This window comes from Rhinatrema bivittatum, chromosome 12 (assembly GCF_901001135.1).
Source record: "Rhinatrema bivittatum chromosome 12, aRhiBiv1.1, whole genome shotgun sequence".
NCBI classification, from domain to species: Eukaryota; Metazoa; Chordata; class Amphibia; order Gymnophiona; family Rhinatrematidae; genus Rhinatrema; species Rhinatrema bivittatum.
Genome location: NC_042626.1, coordinates 39,786,130 through 39,812,662, shown reverse-complemented (window position 1 = coordinate 39,812,662; position 26,533 = coordinate 39,786,130). Strand labels below are relative to the sequence as shown.

Sequence of the window (26,533 nt, the reverse complement as noted above, 5' to 3'; positions counted from 1 at the left end):
TTCTTCTTTTTGCTTTTTTGAAGAACTGAAAAGTTTTGTTTGAGGGGCTGCAGACAGCAGTAAAAAAAATTTTAAATAAAAGGAAAAATCAAACAAGGGGCAAGGCCAAAGAATGAAGAACTGGAAAAAATTTGAGGCTGCGACACATCCATGCGGTTGCTCAGATAAAGTAAAACTGGGGGGGCTCACAAGAGAGAGTGCATGCATGCAGGACCTCCCACATACGCTCAGTGAAGTCTTTGACAGTCAGAAGATGACACCCACATGTAATGGTTAATTCATGCCTGCTTGTCAACAGAGAACAATTATATTATGCAATGTGCTGACCAGTGTGCTCTAACTTGGCTGTAGAATGCAGTGCCAAATGTAAATGACAGCAGATAAAAGACCAATTAGCCTATCCCATCCCCAGCATTGAAATTCTTCTCTGGTCCTCTACCACACTGGGTAGACGAGCAAATAAATCCCCAAACTTAAACCAACACTAACTCCCCCCATGACTTACCTACCCTGGTCCTACTACTGTCCTCTGTATCTGTTCCAAGCATGTTTACATTCTGTTACAGTGCTAGCCTCCATCACCTCTGCTAGCAAGTTACTCCAGAACTTGTCACCTTTCTATTTGGTTCTTACAAATATCCAACTGCCAGGCTCCATTCCTTGTCTTACCAACTTTTGAAATAATCCACAGTCACCAAAATCAGTGAAGTGGCTTTTCAAAACATCCAGTCACCCCATGAAGTCATCTTTCTTGGAAGCCTACTACAGCTGTACTACTGCTGTTAGGGTTGTAACTATGGATATTCCACAAGGGTTACCCCAGCCTTTTTGGAAACCTGATGCAACCCTACCGGCAAACTCTGTGCTCATTGGCTTGTATTTTCACCTTTCTAGCCCTATAAAATTTCATATTCTCTCCCTCATTTCTTCTACTTGTTACCCCCCCTCACCTGCCCTTAACACTGGGCTTTTGTTGTTACTACCTCTACCACTAGGCATCTACTATCCTCTCAATAAAGAAGCATTTTCTAATGTTTTCCCTGAGCCTTCATCCCTGCAACTTCAGATTATGACTAAGTTATTGAACTTCCTTTTCTATTGAAAATGTCACCATCCCATACTTTGAATCCAGTGCTAGATGCACTGAATTTCAGGCCCTGTTCTGGCTGCCAAGAGAAGTGCCAGATGTGCTTACCTGTGTGGTCTGACCTCCTTGCTGCAGCTGCTGCAGTTGCTGTGCAGTCAGAAAGCTCACTGGCTTGTTCCCGGCGATCAGTTTTGTTCCAGCTGGCACCGTAGTGAGGATGATGTTCCGTCCCAAACCGCTGATACTAAGAAATGAAACAAATCTCTGATTGCACAAATTATTGATTCTGGGTTTTTTTTTTGCCCCAGCAGTTTCCTCCTGGCTCCACTGGGATTCCAGCTCAACTGGTACCATGTACCATGGTTCCTTCCAGAACCCTGCAACCATGGGGCCTAAACAAGGCCACTAGTTGTTGCACAACGACTAACTCCTCCCTCCCCCCCAGGGATGCCACTGAGCCAATACGACGGCTTGAAATCACGGATTCTAACTCTTCCTTCTATGCATCCTGTCTTTCTCTGGAAGTTAATAAGACTCTAGCAGAAGCATCGCTGTGAGGAAATCCATTCTGCTCAGATAAAACAAGAGCCTGGGCACCCAGACTTAAGTTTATGAACTCTTCCCCAAGTGCTATCTTGATGCAGCGAAGACATCACTCCCCCGCCACCGCCACCACCACCATCCTGGCCTCTGGCTGCAGTGTAGAGCCTCCTCTGCGAATCCCAGCCTCGGCATCTGACTTTAATGTGGGAGAAACCCCTCCTCTGCTGTCGGCAGAAATCCCGCCCCTCCTCCAACTCTTGCCTTGGTTCTAAGGCTGCAGCGTGGGAGAATTCTGTCCCAGTCTAGGCAGAGGGTTGCAGGATGAGAGATTTTCCTCACCATGGTCACTGTCTCTGACTGCACTGCAGGAGATTCCCCCCATACCCCAGTCTTAGTACTTGGAAGAAGAACCTGTAGTACTTGCACCTCTTCCCCCGTTACTCACTTGGCTCCAAGGTTTCCTTTGATGATAGGGGCTGTCATAACGCTTTTCCCTTTTATGGGCTGTCTAATCATTGACAGTGGAACTGTAATCCGAGCTGGCAGCTTTCCCTAAAATATGGAAACAAAAAGGCTGAGATGTGTCTGGGCTAATAGGAGGGACACTGCAATGCCTGGTGATAACTATTTATTTCTTTTATTTGTAATCCGCATTTCAGACACTTCAAAGTGGATTACAACCATGCCTCTCATGGTGTACCAAGTCAAGAACTTAAGAACATGCCACACTGGGTCAGACCAAGGATCCATCAAGCCCAAAATCCTGTTTCCAACAATGGCCAATCTAAGTCACAAGTACCTGGCAAGTACTCAAACATTAAATAGATCTCAAGCTACTATTGCTTATTAATTAATAGCAGTTTATGGATTTTTTTCTCAAGGAGCTTATCCAAACCTTTTTTAAACCCAGTTGCACTAACTGCCATAATCACATCCTCTGGCAATGAATTCCAGAGCTTAACTATACACTGAGTGAAAAAGAAGTTTCTTTGATTTGTTTTAAATGAGCTACTTGCTAACTTCATGGAATGCCCCCTAATCCTTCTATTATCTGAGAGAGTAAATAACCAATTTGCATTAACCTGTTCAAGTCCTTTCATGATTTTGTAGACCTCTATCATATCCCCCCCTCAGCTATAACTTCTCCAAGCTGAACACTACCAACCTCTTTAGCCTTTCCAATAAGAGAAAACGTAGCCCATGCGCCTATAAATAAAGAACCACCTGAGTTAAAAGATTCAAAATTTTCCTTGTCAATTGATAAGCAAACTATTAACACAAACAAAAAATATATTTTGAAATGTCTGAATGCTAATTCCAGAAGTCTAAAAAGTTAAGATGGGAGAGTAAGAATGTATGGTACTGAATGAAGATGTAAACATAAATGGCATCTCAGAGACGTGGTAGGAAAAGGATAACTAATGGGACAGTGCTATGCCAGGATACAACTTATATAATTTATTTATTTCTCATTTCTTATACACTGCTCATCAGATACCAGATCTGGCCAGAGCTGTTTACAATAAAAAAACAATAAAAAACAATGTAAACATACACATAACCAAAACAAAAGCATAATAAAAATACATAATGCCTAAAACTCTAAACTAAATACTGGCATTACAATCTTTGTAGTCAAGCTACAACGGAAAAAGTCAGGCCTTTACCTTTTTCCGGACAGTCAAATAATTCTGTTGTACCCTCACCTCCAAAGGTGGAGAGTTCCATAATTTTGGGCCACTAACTGAGAACATCCTTTTCCCATGCACTGAAACACGCGTCCGTTATAAAATTCCATCAATTATGCGTCCCAAAGCTTACACCACTCTCTGCATATAACCTTAAAATTAGGAGCACACATACATTTGCCAGGGCTAATTTCTAACATGCATACATATGATATAAAATTGCTGCTTATCTGGCTGTGCACCCACGTACACCATACATGTGTGTGTCCACATGCCTGTTTGAAAGTTACCATTCCCGGGAATAGCCACTACTTATCACTGCACGATAGCAACATGGAATCTATTTACTGTTTGGGATCTTGCCAGGTACTTGCGACCTGGATTGGCCACTGTTGGATATTGGGCTTAATGGACCCTTGGTCTGACCCAGTATGGCAAGTCTTATGTAGGTTTGGCACACTCCTCCTCTAGTTTTCTTCCTTTCCCTTAACTCAGGATCATTATGCATTTTTATCCAATTGGCTTTTACTCTCTGAAAACATCCACTTTGGTATAAATTACAAATACAGATAATAACCCCCACCCCCAAAAATTTTAAATCCTCATAATATGGTTAGGTCGTGCTGTAACTCACTTGCCCTTAATTCTCAATTCTGTTCACCTCCCCCCTGATGCATTTAGCATAAACAGTTAAATACCTTTTTTTTCAAGCAGTTACCCACCACCCAGCTTCTGTAATCAATGAATAAATGCCCCCAGATCTTATCCGTCCTAATGTAGACATACCAAAAACAAAAAATACTTACTGCCTGGGAAGTGGATACCACTGTGGTGGTCACGGGCACCTGTCGGACTGTAGTGGCTCCTGTTCCTATTGTGATGGGTGTGCCAGCTGCTCCTGAGGCCACAGCAACTGCCTTTGATACAGACGCACTCACTGCAGGTAAAGTCACGGTGGAAGTGTGGACTGCAGCTGTCAGGCTAAGTGCAGAAGAAGATGGCACCTGTTTGGTGGCAGTTGCAACTGTGATAGTCTGTCCAGGCTTTGGTGGCATGACTCCTAGCCCTTGCACAATCCTTATGGTTGCTGCTGGCTTGGCATCAGTGGTTGCCACCGTGTTGATGGTTTTGCCTTTTTGGTCTGGTATGGTGACACCTAAAGCTGGCATAAGTCTAAAGGCAGAACTGGTTGTCTCTGCTGTTTTTAACTCAGGAGTCACTTTGACCATGGTGGTGCCAGGAATGCGGGGGGAAGCTGAGCTGGCAGGACTGGATTTGACCGTGGAATCAGCGGACTGGACAGCATTGGATGTGACATGCAAGGTGGCCGAAATCCCCTTGCTGCCGGTAGTGCTCCCTGTCCCAGTGGTGAAGAGGTCCTGGGACAGCTTGACAGTGGTCACCTGAGACTTGGTCAGAGTGGCCATCATGTCAGGAGTGATGCGCAGGACTGTCTGCCCCTTGGCATCTGTGGTGATAGAAGAAGGGGGCAGGCGTAGGACATCCTTGCCTTGGATTCGAAAGTTGGCAGCTGTCAGTGGGATGCCAGCTCCAGGTTGGGTCTTCATGCCAAGCTGTCCGGTAAGAGCCACCTGAAAAGGAAAACAAAATGCAACAGTACAATTATAGTTGAAATTGTAGCTCAGCACAATTCTCAAAAAGACATTTACGTACTGCTTTTATCAGATTATTTATATTCAATTGAAGATTAGGATCCAATGAACCCTATACAACAGGAAAATGGTCATGATTTCAGATCTCAATTTTCTGACTTCTCTCCAATAGCATCTACATATTGTACATGTGATTTCATCTCATAAAATCACATCTGCTTAAAGTCGACTCATTTAAGGGGTAATAGTTATAATCAGCACCTTACTTGTAGACATAAAACAGGGTGATGCAATATCAGGCGCTCAGGTCAGTGCGCCGCTTAACACGCTGCTGGATGCATGTTTTGGACGCACTAGACTTACGCACAATGCAATACGGGAATTAGCACCGCCAAAACGCGTGTCCAATTGAGCACGTAGCTAATAGTGCTCATCACATGCAAATTTCATATAGATAAGGCTATTGGCTATTACCCTGCAATGCCAAAAATTGCCACGCAGCCAATGTGCCCTTTTTAATGCAACAAATTTAATGCCTGCCCAGAAGCAGGCGATAAAGTATGCTGTACTCAAGGGCTACGAAAAATTTTTTAAAAAAATCCTGTGATTCCTCCAGTTAGTATGATCATGATACTAAATAGGAGGAGCCAAGAAAGCAGAATCATGCCATGCTCAGGGGCTCAACAAAAAAAATAAATTTCAGTTTTCTGTGGTTCCTCCTATTAGTATTGTCACGATAGAGTAGGAGAAACCACAGAAAGCAGCATCCCCAAGATCTGGCCGGATTGAAGAAGTCCAAACTGGGCGCGAGTTCTTTTGAACACGCACACATTCAGCTCTCCTGGGCGCTCGAATCAATAGGCAAATGATTTGCTGCACTAAAAGAGACGCGCAATAGATAATGTGTGCGTCTCTAGCACTCTGCAGTGCCTGACACTTAATATTAATTTATTCTCTCCTTCACTTACTGCCGATTGTTCCATTAACTGTCACATGTCGGTGAAAGGACCAATCTCCTTTCAGGACACCCTTCTGAAAGGGGATTGGTCCTTTCACTGACAAAAGGTTCAATCAGGAACAGCCCTGCTGGGGGGAGGGAGGGAGCTCTGGCTAGGCTGATGTGGATGCACAGCCATTCTCCTGGGCGCCCGATGCAGAGCGCTAGAGACGCACACATTATCTATTGCGCGTCTCTTTTAGCGCAGCAAATCATTTGCCTATTGATTCGAGCGTCCAGGAGAGCTGAACGTGTGCGTGTTCAAAAAACTCACGCCCAGTTTGGACGCACGTTTTGTACACGATGACATTGTATCGGCCTGACAGTACTTACAGGCTTACAAGTGAATTTTTAAAAGTTAAACTCCCCATGGAGTTTCCGTTTGAAACTTTGGGGCCGGGCAGAACCACTTTGCACTTGCTTTCCAGTAAAGTACACATGGGGATTTCAAAATGAAAAACCCCATATGGCGTCTATAGGCTCCACTCTCCTTTACCGTGGGTAAAAGTACTCATGTTACTTCCCAGCACAGGTATTTTTACCCACAGAGGGGGAGGGTAATTTTCAACTGCTTAGTTAGCTGGGTAAAAACTACTGAAAGTTATCCTTTTAGAGGGCATTTTTCTTTAAAAGCAATATGCCTGAGTAACTAAGCAGCTATCTAATTAAAATTCCCTGAACAGGAAAACTATCTTTCCCTCAGCAATCAAAAGTACAGATGCTGTTTCACAGTGCACTTACTTTTATTTATTAAAAATATTTACATTCTGCCTATAACAAACCATTGTGCTAATATGTATAATAATTAAAACAATAATAAAATGCATAAAACCAAATTAAAAACAGACAACACAAAATTTAACACAAATAAAATTTCCAAACTTACTTCAGCGCCATCACAGAACCACTATGGATAAAATTATAAAAAAAGCTGTTTTAAACAAATGGGCCATTAATTATTTGCGAAAGGGAACTGTGTCATCCATAACTCGTAAAGCATCGGGTAGAGCAGTCCGATTACGAGCTTCACATAAGCGAACAACTCTTAACAGAGGGATCTTCTAATAAGAAGGTCCCAGAAGAACTCTATGTGTGAGGGGGCTTATAAAAATTCAACAATTCAGCAAATAAAGGGGACCTTCTTTTTTTCGTAGTTTTAAAAATCAGAGTTAAAATTTTGAATTCAACTTGCTATTTTACTTTCAAGCATGGCAAAAATGGGTCGAACTGGCAGGAGGACAGGAGAAGTGAAGTACACACAGGGATTTCATTTTGAAATACTGGCATACACTTTAGTCCTGCTATAGAGCAGATGCAAAGTCCATGCATACTTCTGGTGCCAGCCCGAAAGTTTCAAAGGGAAATTCCAAAGGGTTTCCCCTTTCAAAAATGTACTTGTAGAACTGTGGGAAGAGAATACACGTGGATCTGAAATCCCCCTTTTACGGTCCAGTGTTGGGGGTGGGGATTAAGAGTAGAGGTTCTTAACTCAGCAGATCCTAACCCAAGGGCTGCATAATTCAGTACTGAGGAAATTAAAGAGCAAAAAAAAAATCAAATAGAAAATAACATTTCTAAAACAGCCTTGGATCTGCTTCTTGCCACTTGTAGCTTGGTCTGGATTTACAATTTCTGCATTGTCTTGCCCTCAGTTAGCCGTCTATCATATAGGCACCCGATAACCAAATGCTCGCTCTTCCCTGGCCTTCCCCAAAAATCTCCAAAGACCCCGAGACAGTCGCAAGCCTGCTCTGGCCACAATACCACTACAGACTGGGGAGAGCTCGAGGGGCTGTGTAAGCAAGGATGCCATTTCCCTATCTTGCATATCCTTGAGGGCTCTGCTCTCCCCCCCCCCCCCCCCTTCATAGGAATCGTGGTTTTTCTCACGACTGCACAAACCAGCGCAAGCACTTAAGGGATCCTTAAGCTTCCCCTCTCTTCTGCCAGCAGGGGATAAGTAGTTTCCCCATAGACTTTCCCCATCTTAAAGCAGTCATCTGGCAAGTCCTATTCTAAAGAGATTAACTTCCTGATTGCCTTGAATGTATATTTATATTCCGCTTTTCAGCACTTCTATCTATTTATGAACATTTGATATTCCAATTATGTTTCAAGGCACATTACAATCAAATTTAAGATTTAATTCTCTTCCTCTCTTTTCCCCCCACAAAACTCAATATATGCAAGAATTGCACAATTAAGGATAAAAGCTCCTCTTTCCTCGAAAAATGAGTCATGACAGATTTGTCCTTCTCCCAGGAGGGATACTCTCTGTTCCTATCACTCCTGTGTCAGACTTAGGCATGTCAGAGGATTTCTCTTCCTCCAGATCCCCGTCCTCCTCTCCCCACACTATTTCTAACTTGACCAGTAGGCGGGAAGGGGGTGGGGGAGACTGTAAGAGGATCCTAGCACCACCACTCTGATCCAAAAAAAGAAAAAAAAGGCCTTGTGCAACCAATAGAGGGGAGAAAGAGGAAGCCATATCCAAAGGAGAACAGATGGCAGAAGGTCCTAAGAAAGATTCTCGTGGAAAATCATGAAAGCAAACCCCGAACTGCTGACGGAAGAATAGGCCCTCCCATCTGATTTTTCAGTCATGTGACTCAAAAATGGCCGTCATTCCCACCACAGCCAACATTACACAGTGGAAACACTCTTCACAGAGGCCACACTCTCCCTTCTTCAACCCCGGTAAGGAACCTCCTCTCTAAGCCGCAGACTCCAGCCATTAAGCTCTCTCATCCTCATCTAAGCACTGCTGGCAAACAGCTGTTCCATCCAATATAGTGTGGTGGGTCCCACATGCTCTACACAGCCCATAGTGCTTAATATGCTTACTTGGTACTGTCCTGGTCTCCCTTCCTTGGAGCCATCTCACTAAGTGTTCTGCTCCGGGTCCTTGTGCCATATGAGCCTCTCTGGTCTGCTGCTGCAAACCAGGCGGCTGACGTTCCTTCTATTCCTTTTATTTTTGTTTTAAATTATACTGTCTGGTCCCAGTAGCAGTATCGCTAATAAAGCATGATTGGCTTATGGATGTGTTAAATGTCATCCATGACACTGCCTACCTCAGAATTCCATTTTTATGATCTGAGGAATGGAGTTTTAGCTCCTAAAAGCTACTCAAGAAATATGTTCTTCGTCCAATTAAAAGATATTACTTTGCTAAATTGTGTAAATTCTGGGTGGGCAGTGTCTATTATGCCTCAGCTACTTCCCGTTCGGCAGACGTGGCGATCATGTTTCATAAGAACTTACCTATACAAGTGCGTAAAGAAATTAAGGACCCGGCAGGCCGTTTTCTTATCCTGATCACAGAACTCTATCACCAGACTGTGGTGTTCTGCAATTTATACGCTCCTAATACATTCTCTTCGGCTTTTTTTCAGGTTCTCTATCAACATTTGCTTCCATACATTGAGGATACGATCATTGTAGAAGGAGATTTTAATACCATCAAAGACCCGCAACTTGATGCTTCTAAAAATCGACAGCGGGATGCAGGATTAGGAAAGGGTCCGTCTCTCTTGGAGAATGCTCTCCACTTGGATGAAACGTGGCGCACTTTAAACCCAGGGGTGAAAGAATTTGCGCATCTCTCTCGAACGCATGCCACCTATTTCCGCATTGATTATTTCCTCACCAGTTGCCATGCTTTTTCCCCCGAGTGTATGCGGCGGGTATTGAGAATATTGTCATTTCGGATCACGCCCCGGTGTGGGTGGACTTGGCCTTTCAACCCCCTTTTCATTCCACTAAGCTCTGGCGCTTTCCCTTTTATCTAAGTGAGGATAGGAAGTTTCAGCAGTATTTAGATGAAAGATGGTCTGACTATGAGAATTTAAATCAGGAGCATAAAGCCCAACCTACACTGTTTTGGTACACGGCCAAGGCGGTTTTGCGGGGGGATATCATCTCCTATACTGCTCATCGGCCTGCTATGCTCAATAAACGAGTCCTTCAGCTCACTAAACAGATGCAGAAAGCTAAGATACAACTTCTTCAGGCGAATACAGGTCCAGCGCGGGATGCCTACCTTTCCATCTAATGCGCTTTGAATACGCTGTTACACCACAGGGCACAAAAGAGTCTCTTGTACTATCAACATCGCTTATATCAATACAGTAACAAGGCGGGCAAATTAAGTCACAGTTGATTAGATCCTCGTGGGCGTCCCGATTTATAGCGGGGCTCCGAAATGACACAGGCCACATTGAGACGCACACTAAATCCATTTTGCGCATATTGCATGATTATTATAGCAAATTGTATCCAACAGAGGGCGGGACAGAAGAAGCATGTTCTGGGTTTTGTGATTCTTTAGCCTTGCCACTGTGGAGCAACAGCGAATATTGAATTCTCCTATAACGTTGGAGGAGCTCAAATTGGCAATTCATAAATCTCAACAACTCCGGGGCCAGACGGCTATCCCGCCGAATTTTATAAATGTTTAATTGATAGGGTATCCCAACCTCTCACACTCTTATTTTCAGATCTAGTTGCTACAGGGAGTTTCCCCAAACAGATGAACCATGCTCATATAACTCTTATTTCCAGGCCAGGGAAGGACCCTCTCTCTCCTGACTCTTTCTGCCCGATTTTGTTACTTAATTTTGATCATAAGCTATTGGCAAAAATCCTGGCATATCGATTGGCTATTCTCTTGCCATCTCTTGTGGGTACTCATCAAGTTGGCTTCATGTGTAAACGGTATGCCCTCTCCAACATTCGACGTGTGCTGGTGGCGATGGAAATGTGCTGAGGTACACACACTCCATACCTGGCCATAAGTTGTGATGCTGAAAAAGCCTTCGATTGGGTGGAGTGGACATATTTGTTTTATACTCTACGGCGCATGGGCTTTAGGGATTCTTTTATAAAGCAATTCAGCTTTTATATGATTCACACCAAGCATCTTTAATTGTACATGGGGAGCGGTCCGAGCCTTTCTCTATCTTGCACGGAACCCATCAAGGCTGTCCACTGTCACCCCTGCTCTTTATACTTCAACTGGAGCCTTTGTTAATGGCTATACAAGACACTCCCACAATTCGAGAGGTGCGATTTGGTTAACAAGTATTCAAATGTGCCGCGTTTGCGGATGACTTGTTAGTCTTCCTTACGGATCCTCTGTCATTGCTGCCTTTGCTTTTAGACGTGTTTGGAGCATGCAGTGTTTTTTCAGGCCTCCGGTTGAATAGGGGAAAATCCTCAGCGCTAGCCTTTCCTGACACACTTCACGAACGGTGGCAGGATGGTTTCCCTCTGCAGTGGGCTGACTGCACCTTTCGCTATCTGGGGGTTACCTTATCAGCAGACCCTACCCAGGTTTATCAGCTAAATGATCTTCTCCTCCTTAAAAACACACAAGATTTGTTGCACCGATGGCAGCCCCTGCCCCTGTCCTTATGTGGCCGGGTCCACCTGTACAAAATGGTTATCCTTCTTAAATGGCTATACCTTTTTCAGAACCTACCTCTTTATCTTTGGCGCTGGGATGTCGCGACGTTGGATTGTTCTTTGCGGCGATTTCTTTGGAAGGGAAGAAGGGCTCGGCTGCCTCTCTCTTGGTTACAGGAGCGCTGGGGGGGAGGGGGGGGGCTGGGAGTCCCAAATCTTAGTATGTATAATTTAGCCTGCAACATGCGAGTGATTCGAGACTGGATTTTGGGTACATCTTCACACACCCCATTAGTTGCCGATTGTGCCTTAGTGGTGCCGCTGGAGGTAACTTATGTTCTTCAAGTGGAATCTACCAGACTATCCCCTTTTTTAACTTCTTCTGTTATTGTCCGCCCTATCCGACAGGCTTGGGTCCAATTAACTAAACGTTTGCAGACACCACGAGTGTGTGCATTTCTATTATTAATCTTCAGCAATGCGATTTTCTTCTAGGAACCCAGACTGCCGTATATCAACGATGGATAGACGCAGGTATTACTCGCCTTGGGCATCTGCTTAATATGGAGGGCTGTCCGATCTCCTTTTCTGAATTTCGGGACTACTATAGCTTGGGGGGAGTCCTCAGTATTCCCGTATTTACAAATTACCCATTATTTGAATGCCATACCTGCTGCATTTCGGCACCAGACCACATTTCAGAAATTAGAGCAGATTCTTCAACTGGTTAAAACTTCCACCCCCTCTCTATCTTTTTATTACAAGCGCTTATGTCAGCTTGGGTGGGTGGACATTTATACCATGCTTGCTGATAGGTGGACAGGAGAGGGGCAGTTTGTTGTCACTACTTCCATGCTGCATGTTTGCTACAATCGAGTGGCCAGGATCTCGCACAACTCCTACTATAGAGAGCTCCAATACAATTTTTTTTTTTAGAGAGGGCTTATGTTTCCCCTCAGATGGCGTATTGCCACTACCGTGGCTTGCAGTCGCTGCCCACAGGCCATTGGCACACGCTTTTTGGGTTTGCCCAGCTATCAAGCTTTTTTGGACGAAAATTGCGAAATACCTGGCCACTATTTTAACATTCTCTATTCCAGTAGCGCCTCTGCGGCTTTTGTTTGGTTGTATACCGCCTCTAAGGATCCGTGACCCGGGAACCCGTCTACTGCTACAAAAAGCCAGCCTGGTGGGGAAGCGAGTGATTCTTCTCGGTTGGAGAGAAGTGGTGCCACCATCGTTTTGGACCTGGAGAATCTTTTCTACTCACTTATGCACATGGAATATCTATTGTCTCGCAGTTCGCCTCGCCAGAAGAGTCGTTTCCTGACTGTTTGGGAGCCCTATATTCAGACTCTTCCGCATCGGGCCCGCAGTTAACTGCTAAATGACTGAATGTCCACATTCCAAAGTTGGAACACCTAGTCTCACCTATAGTATCTTCTTTATTGACCATGGTGAACATTTCTCCTTTGTCGCTTCTGGAATTCGTCCAGGGAACCAGGGGGTGGGGTGGGGAGGGATTTAGTTAGGGGAAGTAGGCATCTGTGTTGTATGAACTGTTAATTTGGAAACTTGAACTGGGGGGGGGGTGTTGAAGTAACCTACACCCCCTAGTATGTCTGTTAATTTACTATTGCAAATTTCAATAAAACGTTTACACATAAAAAAAGGTATTACTTTACATTTCTTTTTTTTTTGGTTTGTTAACCTTATTTCCATGCATTGACATGAACTAACATGGCAAACATACTGCTTTATCCAGGAAAAATGGATGGAGCAGTTCTGTCCCTTCAAAGAAGGCAGTATGTTCCCACTGGAGTTGTATAAATAAGTACAAAAAAGACTTGATGAAGGGCATCACTCAACTTCAACAGCAGCAAATAATTTCTGTCAGCAGGAATCAAGGACAGTAAACAACTCTAACCTCCAAAACAAAATAGCCACCTTCCAAACCAGGCAATGATAACACCTTAGCATACTCTTCCCACAAAAACAACAGAGAATCATGGTCTATACTGCTCTCCATGCCACCACACCCAAAGCAGAAAAGACAGATCCCTTCTCAACACCTAATATGAATGTTGCAGACCCTAATAGTTTCAATCTGCTTGACAGCATAAGCCTGCTGGTCATCAAAAAATTCACTGGACATCTAGGAAATGGAGGAAATGCTACAAACACCATACCTGCTCAGATCCTCAAGAATCTGCCAGACACAACTGTTTCTCAACTCACCAAAACTGTAAATGCTTAATTTCAGCAAAGATACTACCTTGATCTCCTAAAGTCAATCTCTTCTCTATAAAAGTCATTACTTGATGCTTCTGCTTGTGCTAGCTACTGCCCTAGAACCAACCTTTCGACATTAGCTAAACTGGTAGAATCCATGGTAGCTAGACAACTAAGTCTTCTTTGAAGAGACCAACAGCCTAGAAAAAACACAATCAGGATTCCATCCAGGCCACATTACCAAAATAGTCCTCATCTCACTCTCCAATGACACACCATTGCTCATGGTTCAAAGAGGTTCAGGGCTACTGATGCTATCTGACCTCTCAGCTGCTTTTGATACAGTTGATCACCAAATTCTGTTTACCAGACTGGCCAATCTAGGTACTGGCAGCAACATACTAAAATGGTTTCCTGTCTGGCAAATCTCAGACAATAACATGGGACAAATCATCCTCCAACCCCTGGCCCTTATGATGGGGTATTCCCCAAGGCTCCCCGGTTTCCCCCATTCCTTCAATATCTACCTCCAAACTCTCACTGCCATCATTAGAAGCTTTGGTCTCGAAGTATGCATCTTGCAGATCCTCCTTTCCTCTCTAGCAACTTACTTAAGATGGTAATGCTCCTTAATTTCTGCCTCAAAGCAATAACATCATGGATGATCAACAATTGACTTCAGTTAAACAAAGATAAAACGGAGGTCCTGTCCCTCAGCCAATCTCCATAACCATGACAATATCCTTCAACTTGAATATGAACTCAAAAGACATATGATTCTGCCCTGACCTGCAGTGTCAAGTAGCAGAAACAACAAAAAAAGCCTTCTGGTACCTCCATTTGGTGAAATAATTGCATCCCTTTCAACACTCAACCAACTTCAAAACTGTCATAAAACTGAAAGTACTTACTCATCTGGAACATTGTAACTAGGACTACCTCAAAAGATAATAAACTAAACACTCTAAAACAGTGGTCCCCAACCCTGTCCTGGGGGCCCACCAGCCAGTCGGGTTTTCAAGATATCCACAATGAATATGCATGAGAGAAAATTTGCATGTTATGGAGGCAGTGCATGCAAATTTTCTCTCATGCATATTCATTGTGGATATCCTGAAAACCCAACTGGCTAGTGGGCCCCCAGGACAGGGTTGAGGACCACTGCTCTAAAACACAGCCTCCAAAATAATTATTGGCTACAAAAGGTTGGAACAGTTTTCCCTTTATTAAACGCATAATGACTCAATTTCTCTATAATTTAAAATTCTATCCCTTACATTCACAGCTATGAAGGGCATTGACTCCATTTACTTAAAGTAAGAGGTTGTCATCCTATCTGAAACCTTTGATCAAGCCAAAAGCAACATCTATCGACTCCTTCCCTCAAGATCTTATATCTGGGGAGAAAAGGACCTTCAGTGGAGCAGCACCCAACCTGTGAAACTCTCTCCCCCACACGACAGACTATCATATTCCCCTCTAATCTTTTGTGGGTTGTGGACAAAAAAGTTCTTGTATACAACACAATGTGTGTACAATGAGGTCCATAATTCAGTGACTATCCGGATAGCAGAGTTAGTCGGATAAACTTATCCAGCTAACTTTGGAGGAATATTCAATAGTGCAGCCCACTATTGAATATACTGTAAACCATTGTGATGGTACATAACTTAACGACGGTATAGAAAAGAATTTTAAATAAATAAATAAATATTACCGGCTATCTTAAAATTAGCTGGCTAAGTAATCTGGCTACAATACTGGAACACCCCTAAATTCTAGCCAGCTAATTTATTATCCAGCTAGAATTTAGCTGGATAAGTACGCAAATCTTCATTTAGCTGGATAACGTCTGACCCCCATAAACCAACCGAGCAGATAACCAGCCTTGGTCTTTGTCCACATATATTACACCCTAAGGACATGTATTATTTACTCTAATAGCATTTACAGATTTTAAGCCTTTAATGTCTATACAGACACCTCTCACCCCTTAATTCAACTATAACTATTGTAATCCACCTTTAACTCCAGCGGCTTCTAACCTTATTGCAATCTGTTTTTAAGTGGCTGTCCAGGCACGAAAAGCAGAACAGAAATAAAACATTTAAATCAACTTACAAGATTTTAGAAGAAATGGAGTAAATTCTTGAAACTGTAAAGGAACTAACTTTTAATAACTTGTGTACCACAATCACTTTTGAACATTTAACATTATGTAAAAATGACACTGTCTCCAGATAAAAAAGCAAACAAAACTTTTGTTATATTTCTTACAATTCAAGAACAAATACATTTGTGAAAAAGAGACCATGGAGGGAGGGGTCCTACATTATCTGTGACTGTTATGCTGCCAACATATGTAAGGCATGTCTTTCTGTACTTCTACTGCATGCTAAGTATGAAGTGTTTTATATAAAACCATACACAGTTCTTCTATGCTGCTGTTCCACATGATCTCTATGCACAGGACATTCCCTGCTCTCACCTGTTTGATGATGTTCTGCCCAGTAATGTTCTGGATGACGGTGGCTGTGGAAGTGCTTGGTGTGGTACTGACAGGCGAGGTGGTTGCTGGCTTCCCTGTGGCACTGGATAAAGTGGAGAGTCCCGTCATTGTAATGCCAGCTTGGCCTGTTAGAGAGGCTCCCGAACGCTGTACCTGCACAGAGGCTGCATTGGGCTGTGCTTTCACCGGCACGGTCATCACAGCCTGAGAGAGGGCGAGGAAGAGAAGAAGGGGTGAGCTGCAGAAAAGTCCTGTTTACATGTGACAAGAGTCATTATTTACACACTCACACTTCTGAGACAAACACAAAAACGCCGAACTGTGGACAAACTGGCAGACTGATATCAGGGCAGGGTTGTATGTTGGTGACATCAACAACTCAGTTTTCTCTGTCTCTATTTGCTGGTAGGACTGCATAATCCATAGGTGTGGATTGACCTGCCTTCCTTAAAGGAAAGGAAATTATCAGGTAAGAAATAATTTCACCTTGTCCTTAATGAGCTGCTAGTCCCTTTGCTTTGTGAATGAGTGCATACATCACTTTGTGTTTGTCTCAGAAGTGTGAGGTATAACACGAGATCAAGCGTAGATGCCATGGAGCCCAGAACCTGTAAATAATCCCATACTCGGGGTACCAATAGCTTTAATAACCAGTGCAATTTCCCCTGTAGCTTCATCACCCTGTTCGATGTGAGAAACTCCTTGCCTAGCTTGGTGTCACAACAGGCCCCAAGATACTCCAACAACTGAGTCAGAACCAAGTTGCTCTTTGCCAGGTTCACTACCCAGCCCAGAGTTCGCAACCTCTGCATGACCTACCACGCCGACTGTTGACATAGGGCCTCAGACTTTTCTCAAATTAGCTAGTCATCTAGGTAAGGGTGCACCAAAATGCATTCCCTACACAGGGCTGTGGCTACTGCCACAATCACCTTGCTGAAAGTTCGAGGCGCTATCGCTAACCTAAACGAGAGGGCACAAAATTGAAAATGATCTCCCAGAATCATGAAGCGAAGGAATCTTTGATGCTTTGCTCGAATGGGTATGTACAGATAAGCCTCCATTAAATCTGAAGATGCTAGGGATTCCCCTTTGTGCACTGCTGCTATCACTAATCATACAGTTTCCATGCAAAACCTTGGCACTCAAAGCTGCATTCACCTTCTGTAAATCTAGAATAGGTCTGAATGTGCCTCTGTTTCGGAACTATGAAGTAAATGCAATACTTTCCTTTTCCTCGCTCCTCCAGGAAACAGGAACTATTGGCTCCAGGTGCCTTAAGCGATCGAACATGGCATGCACCACTTCCCATTTGGTGTGAGTTGTACAAGGGGAAATCATATGAGCCTCCCGTATTGGTCCATTGTGATTTTGGTCCGCTCTTCGTAAAAGATGTCTAATTGCACCCCTCTGTCGACTTCCAAGGAAAAGTGGACCAGCCTCACTTCATTGCACAGTCTTGCTGTCTCCAGTTCCTTGACCTGAGGTTTCCTGGGTTGGTTTATGCAGTCCCTGAAAAGAGTGTGACCTATCTGAGCACTGATTCTGCAAAGAGGAAGAGCCTTTTGCCAAATGATATCTCCTGCTGTCTTGAAACCTTGATGGATAGGGAAAATTCTTCTTGGCTTGTCGTTGGGTAATTTATGACACCTAGACTCTTCCAAGTGCTTCACTAGCTGTTCCAGATCTTCTCTATAAAGGGGAGATTACCCAGCTGTGACTTGGATCAGACATTTGTCGACCAATTCTTCAGCCATAGGAGTCTTCTGGCTAACAATGCAGACACCAAAATCCTGGCGGATGTCCAAATAAAATCATACAACACATCCACCATATAGAAACATAGAAATGACGGCAGAAGACAACCAAACGGCCCATCAAGTCTGCCCAGCAAGCTATATCCATTTTTTTTCCCTTTTTCTCTCTCCCACCTGTTACTATTGGCTTCCAGTACCCTCCAGCCCTAATTCCCCTCCACCCAATTTAGAGAGCAGCTTTGAATCTGCATCCAAGTGACATCTAGCTCAATTGGGGGTAGCAACCGCTGTAACAAGCAGGCCACCCCCTTGCCCCATACTCTTACCCAACCCTGTTTTTATTTTTTTGTTTTGTTTTATTTTTTTTTTTTTTTTTGGAAATAGCAGCCCTCCATCCTTCTGCTCCGTGAAGGTGGAACACCAACTACTGGCAACTGGCATCCCGCTCCGTTAATGCCTCTGTGGCTACTGCCGCTCCGTGCAGTGTTTGAATGCCTCTGTGGCTACTGCCGCTCTGTGCAGTGTTTGAATGCCGCTGTGGCTATTGCCGCTCCGTGCAGTGTTTGAATGCCGCTGTGGCTACTGCCGCTCCGTGCAGTGTTTGAATGCCTCCACTTTATTCATGCCCTCTAGACTTGATGGATCCACAGTGCTCTGCTTACTTGGCTGGACCCGAGGAAACCATACCATTTGCCTACATATGCTGCGCCCAGTGCAAACAGGCCTATTGCATAAAACTACTGCAGACCGATGCCTGGATGCCTAAGGCTGACACCTCAAACATCCTATTGAGATGCATCTCCAACTTCCGATCCTGTGCGTCCTTCAAAGCAACAGACCCTGCCACCGGGATGGGATCTTCTTGGTTACTGTTGAGACTGAAGCGTCCACTTTTGGGAGTGTTAGCAGTTCTAGGGCATCCTCAGGTAAAGGGTACAACTTTGAGATAGCTTTGCCCAACTTAGGTACAGTTTCCAGAGTATCCCACTTCTTGACCACCAACTTCTTAACTGAATTATGGAAGGGAAAGGCCTTCACTATGCCCCCACAATCCTTCCATGATGGGATCCACTCCCTCATGATTGGACTCTTCCTGCAGTACTTTAATCTCCAGCTCTGTAGTATGTGTGGAAACAGAGGCCATAATTCTTCTTTCCTAAACAGCCTGACCACCTTTGGGTTGTCGCTTTCTCCCACAGGCACGTCTTACAGATCCAAAAGATTCCTAGGAGCCTCCCCATTTGGCGACTCTGCAGTAGGACCTTCTACCCTGTTGGAGTCCTTTGAATCATCCAATTCCTTATCAAGCTAGCCTTTTAACCCAAACACACGAAGGATACTTCCAGTTCTGCTGAGGGTCCACTTTCCTAAACTTTGCTTGCCACAGATAATTCTGTGGATGGGAGTGCTTTCTCCTACAGCCTTCCTAGCTGTGCCTATATGTGAACTGTTGTGACGGTATTCTACTAAACGACGGTATAGAAAAGATTTTAAATAAATAAATAAATAGTGAGGGAGCCAGACCACTGGCTTTCTAAACTACCATAAATCCAAAGACAATCTCCCAAAGGTCCACAAACCCCTGCTCACCTTCCTCAACCAGGGGAGATAGTCCACTCAGGAATCTTATAGCCCCTGGGAGTAATCTTCTTGGAACTACATCTTTTTCTTTTTTCACTTCAGACTGCAGGGTTTACACCTCTACCATCTACTGGAGACAAAAAAATACTGAGGAACTGCAGGTGGCACACTATGTTAAGTAACAGTGTCCGTAAAGCTTTTCTTCTTTGTCTCCATCTGCTGGCAAGGAGGTAAAACCCATGCTTCTAGATCTAGAGTGATCTGGGGTATGAACGGGAACATGAAATTTGAAAAGAATACACACATTAAGATCAGCCTGATAAAACCCACATAGTTATCTCAGGAAATATCAAATTGCCACCACCCAAATCCGAAACAAAAACAAAAGATTTTCCCTATCCCCATCAATCCAAGGATTACTTCCTCCACGTAGCAGACAATTCACCATGGAGTATATCGACATTGAACCACAACCTGCATCATACTAACAGAAAATAAAAGTTCAAACAGCAAATGTAGAATCCTACAATTCCAAATCCAGAAAGAAAAATGGACCACCCATAAATAGTAATGTAGGAAAAAGAATCCTTGCAAAAAGTCACCAAAAAGTAACAAAAGCGATTTCAAAACCCCCAAGAAAAAAATTCAAATCCAAGTTCAAGTAACAGTATTCTTAGAGGACGTAGATCCACCTAAGTGTCGATGCAGTAGTTTTCCTCCTTTGATCACCCATTACCAACTAGGCGTATTTTTCTTTTGAAGGAATAGATAGACGCAGGCTGCTGTGGCAAGCTAACCTGTATCCCCGCCACCCGCAATATTGTTGCAACCTCTTGAGATTTTTTTTTATTTTATTTTTTTACTTTAGACGTAACCCTGCTGATTGTGAAGGCCAAATCCAAGAAGAATAACCCTTGTACCTGATGTTCCCCTTACACAAATCATGCGTTTTCGACGCACTATTACCCTTTACTGAATAAGGGGTAAAGCTAGCGCGTCAAAAACACGTGTCCAAATGCGGGTTAACGGTGTGCTCCACCGGATTGCACTGTACTGTATCGGCCTGAAAGGGAAAAAGAAAAATCTTAACCAACTCAAAAAAACCCCCAGATCCACCCTTTCTGGGAGGGTCCTGGACTGGTATAGAAGGACTAATGGAAAGGAACTTAACAGGTAAGGAAATTTCTCCTTCTATCTCATCCTGCTACACCAGTCCAGCCATGACAAGTGGCAGGTAACAAAGTTTTATCTACCCGGGCAGGACGAAGCAAGGAGTGCCCCAAGGACCCCTGCACCGAATGTTGTAACATCCCTTGCCATGACGTCCAGCCGATAATGATTCACAAAGGTGTGCATTGAGGACCAAGTGGCCACTCTGGAAATACCTGCGCAGGACAGTGTACTTCTCCAAGGTCTTCTTCAGCGAACCCTGGACAGAACTATTTGTTTAGCATTTCTGCTTTCTCGTTGTCCATCTTCACACATTGCTCCCTGCCAAATTTTAATCTTACACTTCCACCTCTGGCCCTCATCCTTTCTCTGATAAAGCTTAAACAAATTCTCATCACCTCAGTTTGCCTATTTAGCCATCTTTTCTTCAGCTTGTACTTTTGCCATCCTGATTTCTTTCTCTCTCTTTTCACTGAACTATGCTTCCCTAATAGCAGCAATATCCAACTCTGCCTCCAACATTAGGGCTTGCAGATCTGAAATTTTATTGCTTAGACTGTAACCATTTATACTCATAACTTACCAGCTATTTCTCTTTGGTTCATTTATATGCCATATAGCCTTACACCTGGGTTTCCTCTCCCACTTTTAAACTATTAAGCTGACTTCCTGTGTCGTTTTCCTCATTGTTTTCATGTGTTTGTCAGGGGGTGACATCCTGAATACATGCACTTCTGTCCACCACTCCCATCCTCTAAATGCTTGTCAGTACTGGAATAGTAGGGAATGCTGCAGGTTAGCACAGAGGTGCACTTGGCAAAGTTGTGAAGGGGTCTCAACAGATGAACACTTGTAGATCAGGATTTAGGTACCTTGGCAGAACCATGTGGGTGGGTCTCAGAACTAGAATGACAACAGGTTCTGCAAGTCACAACTAAGAATCCTTAGCTGACCTGGGTGTGGAGATTTGCATAGGAAAATATCTCCACCATACTAGGCTTCAGCATGTGCTATTAACTTTCACGAGCATGCGGTATAAATGTGAGGTTTTCTCTTCTCTCACAGTCTTACCTGAGGAAGCACCTTGGTTTGCGTGGCTGTGGTGGGGACCCTGATCTGGGACACTGCTGGAGATTGCTGTAATGCCTGTGTGACCACAGAGGCCTGTTGAGTCACAGCAGGGAGACTGGGCTGTGCTGTCACCACCCGCACCTGAGGTAGCCCAGCTGCGGCTGAGTGACTCACTATGCGCGCCGTGGTCTGAGTCCCAGTCTGCGTCTGGCTGCTTTGGGCTGTAGAAAGCAATGTGCCCAGCTGTGGCATTGTTGGTGACGATACCAGAAGTACACTGCAAAACCAAAATAAAATGTATACAGCTTGGTAAGAAGAATGCAACCATTTAACAATAGAACACAAGAATGAGCATAAAATATGGAGTGGGGGCTGTCAGTAGCATAAGGTATTAAATTCAACAAACATGGAAATCTGAGCTCAGTGATGTGCAGACCTCACTTGAGAAGGAAGCATAGGTTATATACTGTTCTTACAGTGACACCTTTTGGCCATAAAAAAGTATAGTAAACGGGGTAACAGAATTTCTGTAAACAGAAAAAAAAAAACAAAACCCCTAAACATTAGCCAAAAGGTTTCAAAAGGGCTTCTGTTGCTATGTCAGAGGCTGAATGGCCAGCAGCCATATAAAAGTCAATTAAAACAAAGTCGTCTGGGTTTCAGAGGGGTAACTGCTTTTCTTATTTCATAAGCTCCATAGAGGAAAGTCTACTCTCTGGACTGTCTCAAATAGTTATCTGCAACAGAATGCCTTGGGTACATTTAAAGCACAATCTGGCACAAAGACCTTGGTAATACTGGCTCAGAAGGTAAAGTGAAATGAAACACTCTGTAAATACCATAGAAGACAGCAGGGAATATTATGTTAAGAGAGAGACTATTAGAACAAGTTGAACAGAGCTGTATGGAAGAATCAGAAATGCAAGTTCCACTTCAGAGCGGTCCTGCAGTCTGTGTCACCTTTGACTGGGTTTAGCTGGTTCAGCTCCAATGTTTATTGCATTCTTGCTCACGGCTGTAATTGGTGGTGGTGAGATCGGTGTTGTGGGCATTGCTGGAGTGGTTGGTGTGCCAGGGGTTCCTGGTGTTGGTGGCATGCTCGAGTCCAGGCTCAGCTGGCTTGGCTCAAAGGGACCAGTTGTGACGACTTTTATGGAGCTCTCCTTACCGCTGGACTTCTGCAACAAGGCAAAGAGTCACAAGAACTCAAGACGCAAATAAACTTACTGGATTCTTCTACTCTTACAAATTTAATCTGAATGGTTCCTGCTGGCCTTTGGAGTAACTATGCAAACCACATCATAACCTTTGTAAATACAAGCTGATAAGTCACCTCCTTAAAACTAACGTACAGATATTATCAGAATATGCTATACCTTGATATCATATAATATCGTCGGAAGGGAGTATACTAAAGGAATTATTTCTTCACAGACAGCATGATGGATGCATGGGTAGTCTCTGGGAACAAGGAAATCGGTAGGGGCAAAAAGGGTATCATAATTTAAAAATGCCTTCACGGTGGGAAAATAAGGGTAAAACTAGAGATGAAATATGGTGGTACTTAATATGGAAAATGGGTAGACTAGATGGGCCTGGTTGTCTTTATTTGCTGTAGTTTCTATGCTTCTAGCAGTTGAGGGCGTTAATATCAATCAGCTCCCTCTGTTGGATCGAAGGAGAAAGTAAAGCCATCAGGAGACACTTCTTGTAACTGGGGACTGAGAGGCACTCCTGCTTTGTCTCCAAAAGCCTCCCAGCTATTTGTGTAGAAATTATCAGAACACAACCCCCAAACTCAAATACTGAGGTTTATCTTTGGCATACTCTTGACACAGGCTCTATATAAATCCAGCATTGATAAGTCAGTTTTCAGGCAACAAGAGGTGATGTCCTTCCAACCTGACGTGCAAGTATCATTAGAAATTTCTCTGAGAGAATCTTCCTACTATAGATTCTTTCATTAGTCATTTATAGAATGTGTATCTCATGGAAAAACTGACAACTTTGTGTAAGGATAGGCTATTACAATTTGAATTTATATGGAAACCATTTAAGTGATGTGATCTGATTACTTGATGTAAAGGGTAGCGGGTGTCTGAGCCCTTAGTGCTGCGGCATAATTGACGCAGCCTCAAGGGCGAACTCCCGAGATCTGTACCAGCAGCTGGCGAACTTGCTCTGTAGTGAAACAGTCTGGAGCTTTACTTTTACCAGCCTCCTCTGCTGCAGATTGAGCCCTTGGATTCTGGCGGCTAGCAAGACTTAGGCAGGTAACTAGAGTCAGAGATACACCAGAGTAAGAGTGGACAGCAAATTTAACAGAGTCAGAGATAGGCCAAGGTCGGGGCAGGTAGCAGGTAAGATAGTCAGGACCAGGCGGCAGGCAATCGTGGTTGGGTCCAAGAAAGAGGTAAAGATCTGGAGAGTCAGGCTGAACAGGAAGGCAAGGCTGGATGAGGCTGGACTGGAAGCAAGGAATTAGGAAGGCTGCAACACGCACTGCTAGGCAGGAGACCCATTGCTGAGGTGTCTGCTTGGAACACGGCTGGGGTTTAAACAAACTGTCATGCTGACACCATCAGGGAGCACCACAGGGTTCCTTCCCGCCAGAGCATTTATAGTCAGGGCAGGTGTGCGTGCCTAGAGGGAAGAGTGGCACGACTGCTGAGCACTTGTTGGCAGCGTCCTTGCTGCGCGGGAATCCAGACAAGTCTTGAGAGTCCTTGTGCTGTTGGGGTAGGCGCGGGCTGGTCGCAGGTTCTGCTTGATTATCATCTGGTTTTATTTTTTATGCATGCCTGTATAGATGTGCCTTTACACTGACCTATGTGTGTGTGCGGGGGGGGGGGGGGGGGGGGGAAAGAGGTCGTAGGAGTAGGGGTGAAAAACAATTTGTAAGGATTTGTATTACTTTTGTATTATTGATTAAGTTCTTTTTTTTATTATGTTTGACTTTTTTCTTTATTGAACTATGTGTTGTGGCAATGGACAATAAAAAGAAAGTTTCTTTGTTGTTTTAATGTGCCCCGAGAATGAACTTACTATCTTGGTGGTGGGCTTTGGTTTCTGCTGGAGAGCTTTTTTGGCCTTTGCAGCAGCAGCCTGAGCTTGGTGAATCCGCTCTGTAAATGAAAGTAGTTACCACATTAAAAACAAAGCCTGTCCTAATCAGAAATAACCAAAATTCACTACCACTTGAAAAAATGTTCCCATGAGTTGTTCATTTCTAGTTCTCATGTGACAGGTGATCACATCATTGACCTAGACAAGGTAATTGGCACTGCATGGCAGATTATTTCTGCATTTATATAGGATCCTACTTCAGGGTGCTTTACAATAAACTATATACAAGAAGTCTCTTCCCAAGAGTAAGCAAATGTTGCTTACCTGTAACAGGTGTTCTCACAGAAAGCAGGATGTTAGTCCTCACATATGGGTGACATCACAGGATGGAGCCCAATCACGGAACACTTCTGTCAAAGTTTCCAGAACTTTGACTGGCCCCTACTGGGCATGCCCAGCATGGCACTAACCCTGCAGCCAGCAGGGGTCCCCCTTCAGTCTTGTTAAAAAGCTACAGGTAGTGCCGAAAATAAAATAAGAAAACATTATGAAACCAACACGGCGGGGTGGCAGGCGGGTTTCGTGAGGACTAACATCCTGCTGTCCTGTGAGAACACCTGTTACAGGTGTGCAACATTTGCTTTCTCACAGGACAAGCAGATTGGTAGTCCTCACATATGGGTGAGTACTGACATGCATCCTGATGGAGGAAGTTTTTAGACCTGACTGACAAGTGCCAGAGATAGTCCAGAAACTTTGTGATTGGATAGGTAAAGGGGTCAAGGGACTGAGAAGAGCACCATGACGTAAACCTGGTCCATTTGTAAGAATAAGATTTTCTCGTGGAAGGCTTCTGTGAAGCAATCAGGACACGGGAAATTGGTTCAGAAAGGTTAAGTGGCTGAAGGATTAACCTTTCAACATCCATGCCATCAGGGACAAGGCTTGAAGATTGGGGTGGCTTAGGCACCCATTGTTTTGAGTGATTAGAAGCAGGTCCTTTCCCAAGGGGATGTGCCTGCGAATGGAGGGATCCTGAAGTATTGGAAACAACACTGAGGTGCTATCAGGATCATGGTTCCCTTGTCCTGACGTAACTTCACGAGAGTCTTCGAGAGAAATGAAGTGGAGGGAATGCATATAGGAGACTGGTTGCCCATGTTAGGGAGAATGCGTCTTTTGGCTGATAGTGTTGGCTGTGAGTGAGAGAGCAGAAGTTGTCTACTTTGCGATTTTGAGGTGACACAAAGAGGTCTATTTGAGGATAACCCCATTGTTGGAAGATCAAGCTCGCTACTGAGGGGTTGAGAGACCACTTGTGCGGTTGAAAGGTGCGACTCAGCTTGTCTGCCAACACATTGTCCACTCCCGGCAAGTAGGTGGCCCTGAGGTACATCGAGTGGGAGAGGGCCTCCGCCAATATCTGTGCAGCTTCCTGACACAGAAGGTAGAAGCCCATCCCTCCCTGTTTATTGATGTACACATGGCCACCTGGTTGTCCGTCTGGATTAGGATGACTTGATTGGAGAGGCGATCCTGAAATACCCTGAGAGCATATCTTATTGCTCGAAGTTCCAGGAAATTGATTTGGTGTTTGATTTCCTCTGGAGACAAAGATACTTGTGTCTGCAGATCAGCCACGTGGGCTCCCCAGCCGAGGTTGGAAGCATCAGTGGTGAGAGTTATTTGAGGGTCTGGAGCCTGGAAGGGCAAGCCTTGGAGGAGATTGACCTGATTTCTCCACCAGGCGAGAGACCGACAGAGTGAGAGTCGGTTACGTGGACAATGGTCTACAGGGGCTGAATGGATTGAG

General features: G+C 44.1%; 1 protein-coding gene across 3 annotated transcripts in view; it reads right to left on the bottom strand.

The window, feature by feature from the left end:
• The window catches only part of NFRKB (nuclear factor related to kappaB binding protein), a 105,947-nt gene that overhangs the window by 7,317 nt on the left and 72,097 nt on the right, over positions 1 to 26,533 (bottom strand). For all 3 annotated transcript variants that reach the window (XM_029572533.1, XM_029572534.1, XM_029572535.1), the window contains exons 20-26: positions 24,700 to 24,779; positions 22,615 to 22,832; positions 21,655 to 21,931; positions 16,055 to 16,279; positions 4,125 to 4,910; positions 2,076 to 2,182; positions 1,196 to 1,331 (exon numbers count right to left, since the gene is read on the bottom strand). In XM_029572533.1, coding sequence (XP_029428393.1) covers positions 1,196 to 1,331; positions 2,076 to 2,182; positions 4,125 to 4,910; positions 16,055 to 16,279; positions 21,655 to 21,931; positions 22,615 to 22,832; positions 24,700 to 24,779 — 1,829 coding nt within the window. The remainder of the gene's footprint in view (positions 1 to 1,195; positions 1,332 to 2,075; positions 2,183 to 4,124; positions 4,911 to 16,054; positions 16,280 to 21,654; positions 21,932 to 22,614; positions 22,833 to 24,699; positions 24,780 to 26,533) is intronic.